General features: G+C 40.7%; 1 protein-coding gene across 1 annotated transcript in view; it reads right to left on the bottom strand.

Annotated features, from left to right (window-relative positions):
- Positions 1-1164, bottom strand: part of KIF4A (kinesin family member 4A) — a 134023-nt gene that overhangs the window by 15216 nt on the left and 117643 nt on the right. The window contains 2 exon segments of the mRNA XM_010832130.1: positions 31-213; positions 741-839. Of these exon segments, the coding sequence (XP_010830432.1) occupies positions 31-213; positions 741-839 (282 nt within the window).

Genomic DNA, 1164 nt, shown 5'->3' with positions numbered 1-1164 from the left:
AACTCCTGAAAGAGATGAGCTGCCTCCTACCCCTTGGATGTTCTTCTTGGACACCTTAACTAATTTTGTTGGCTTCCATTCCTCATCATTCCCATCGCCGTCATCATCATCATTGTCCTCAGGTTCATTCACAGAATATTCCGAACAGTATTTTAGATCTTCGATGTCCATGCTTTGCTCCAAAAACTTTTCTTTAAAACGGGAAGGTTTGGGCTAAGAAAAAAGGTTTGGAATGGTTATTTAACTAAGAACAACAACAACACATGGATCCTATCTTCTCAGTAGCTGCTGCCAGCTACATTCTCAGAGCATAGATTTTAGACGCCCTCAAAGATACCCCACTTGGCTTTACCAATCAGAATAAAATTCTGCTTTAGCCTTTGACCTTACAGTCTTTGAAGGGAAAGAAACTGAAGGGACAAAGGCTGAGTAATCTGAGGGAGGAGGGAGAGACTCATGATATGATAAGTATCTTTAGATGGACAGCTGAACACTGCTCTTTGTTCCTCCTCCTCAGCTGTGTTGCATAATGCCTGTACATGGCCTAAAGACAGGCTTCTAGGGAGGGAGAAAGTCTATTTTCCTCAAGATTGAACTTCAGTTTTATCTGGGACTCCAAGGAAACTTGAGATGCTGGAATGTGGGAATTTTAACTCTCAACCACTCCTAAAAAGGTGATTTTTGCACACTCACCACAAACCTTGGCTATGCAAAGGTATCACAGGCACTGAGTAGTTTACCTTAGGTGGGATATATTCAAAAGAAGAGTCTGGAGACAGAAGGGTATCCTTAGGAAGATGAGATTTTTGTTTGCTGGCTACTTGGAGGAGGTTCAGTTTCTATTTGAAAAGAAAAGACAAAGTATACTTTTCAGGGAAGCTTCTGAGTGTTCATGGATGAAACATAGAATCCTAATTAGCTTAATTTTAAGCCATGGTAAAGTGAGGCCAGATAATAGCAAAGTAGGTTGAAGGATTCCCACTTCACAGGATCAGTATTAGATTTAGAAAGGAGCAAATTTAAATATGTCTTTTATATCATCTGAAATGCACATGACTGTATCACATGGAAACTAGATGAAGACCTCATAAAATAGAGCCAAGTCACTATATACACTAGGAGGTGCTCCCAAGGGCTGGTCTCAGTTGCAACAGGGTCTTCCAG

Source organism: Bison bison, unplaced genomic scaffold (assembly GCF_000754665.1).
Source record: "Bison bison bison isolate TAMUID 2011002044 unplaced genomic scaffold, Bison_UMD1.0 scf7180017864537, whole genome shotgun sequence".
In the NCBI taxonomy this organism is placed as follows: Eukaryota; Metazoa; Chordata; class Mammalia; order Artiodactyla; family Bovidae; genus Bison; species Bison bison.
This window is presented reverse-complemented; position numbering and strand designations above follow the sequence as displayed.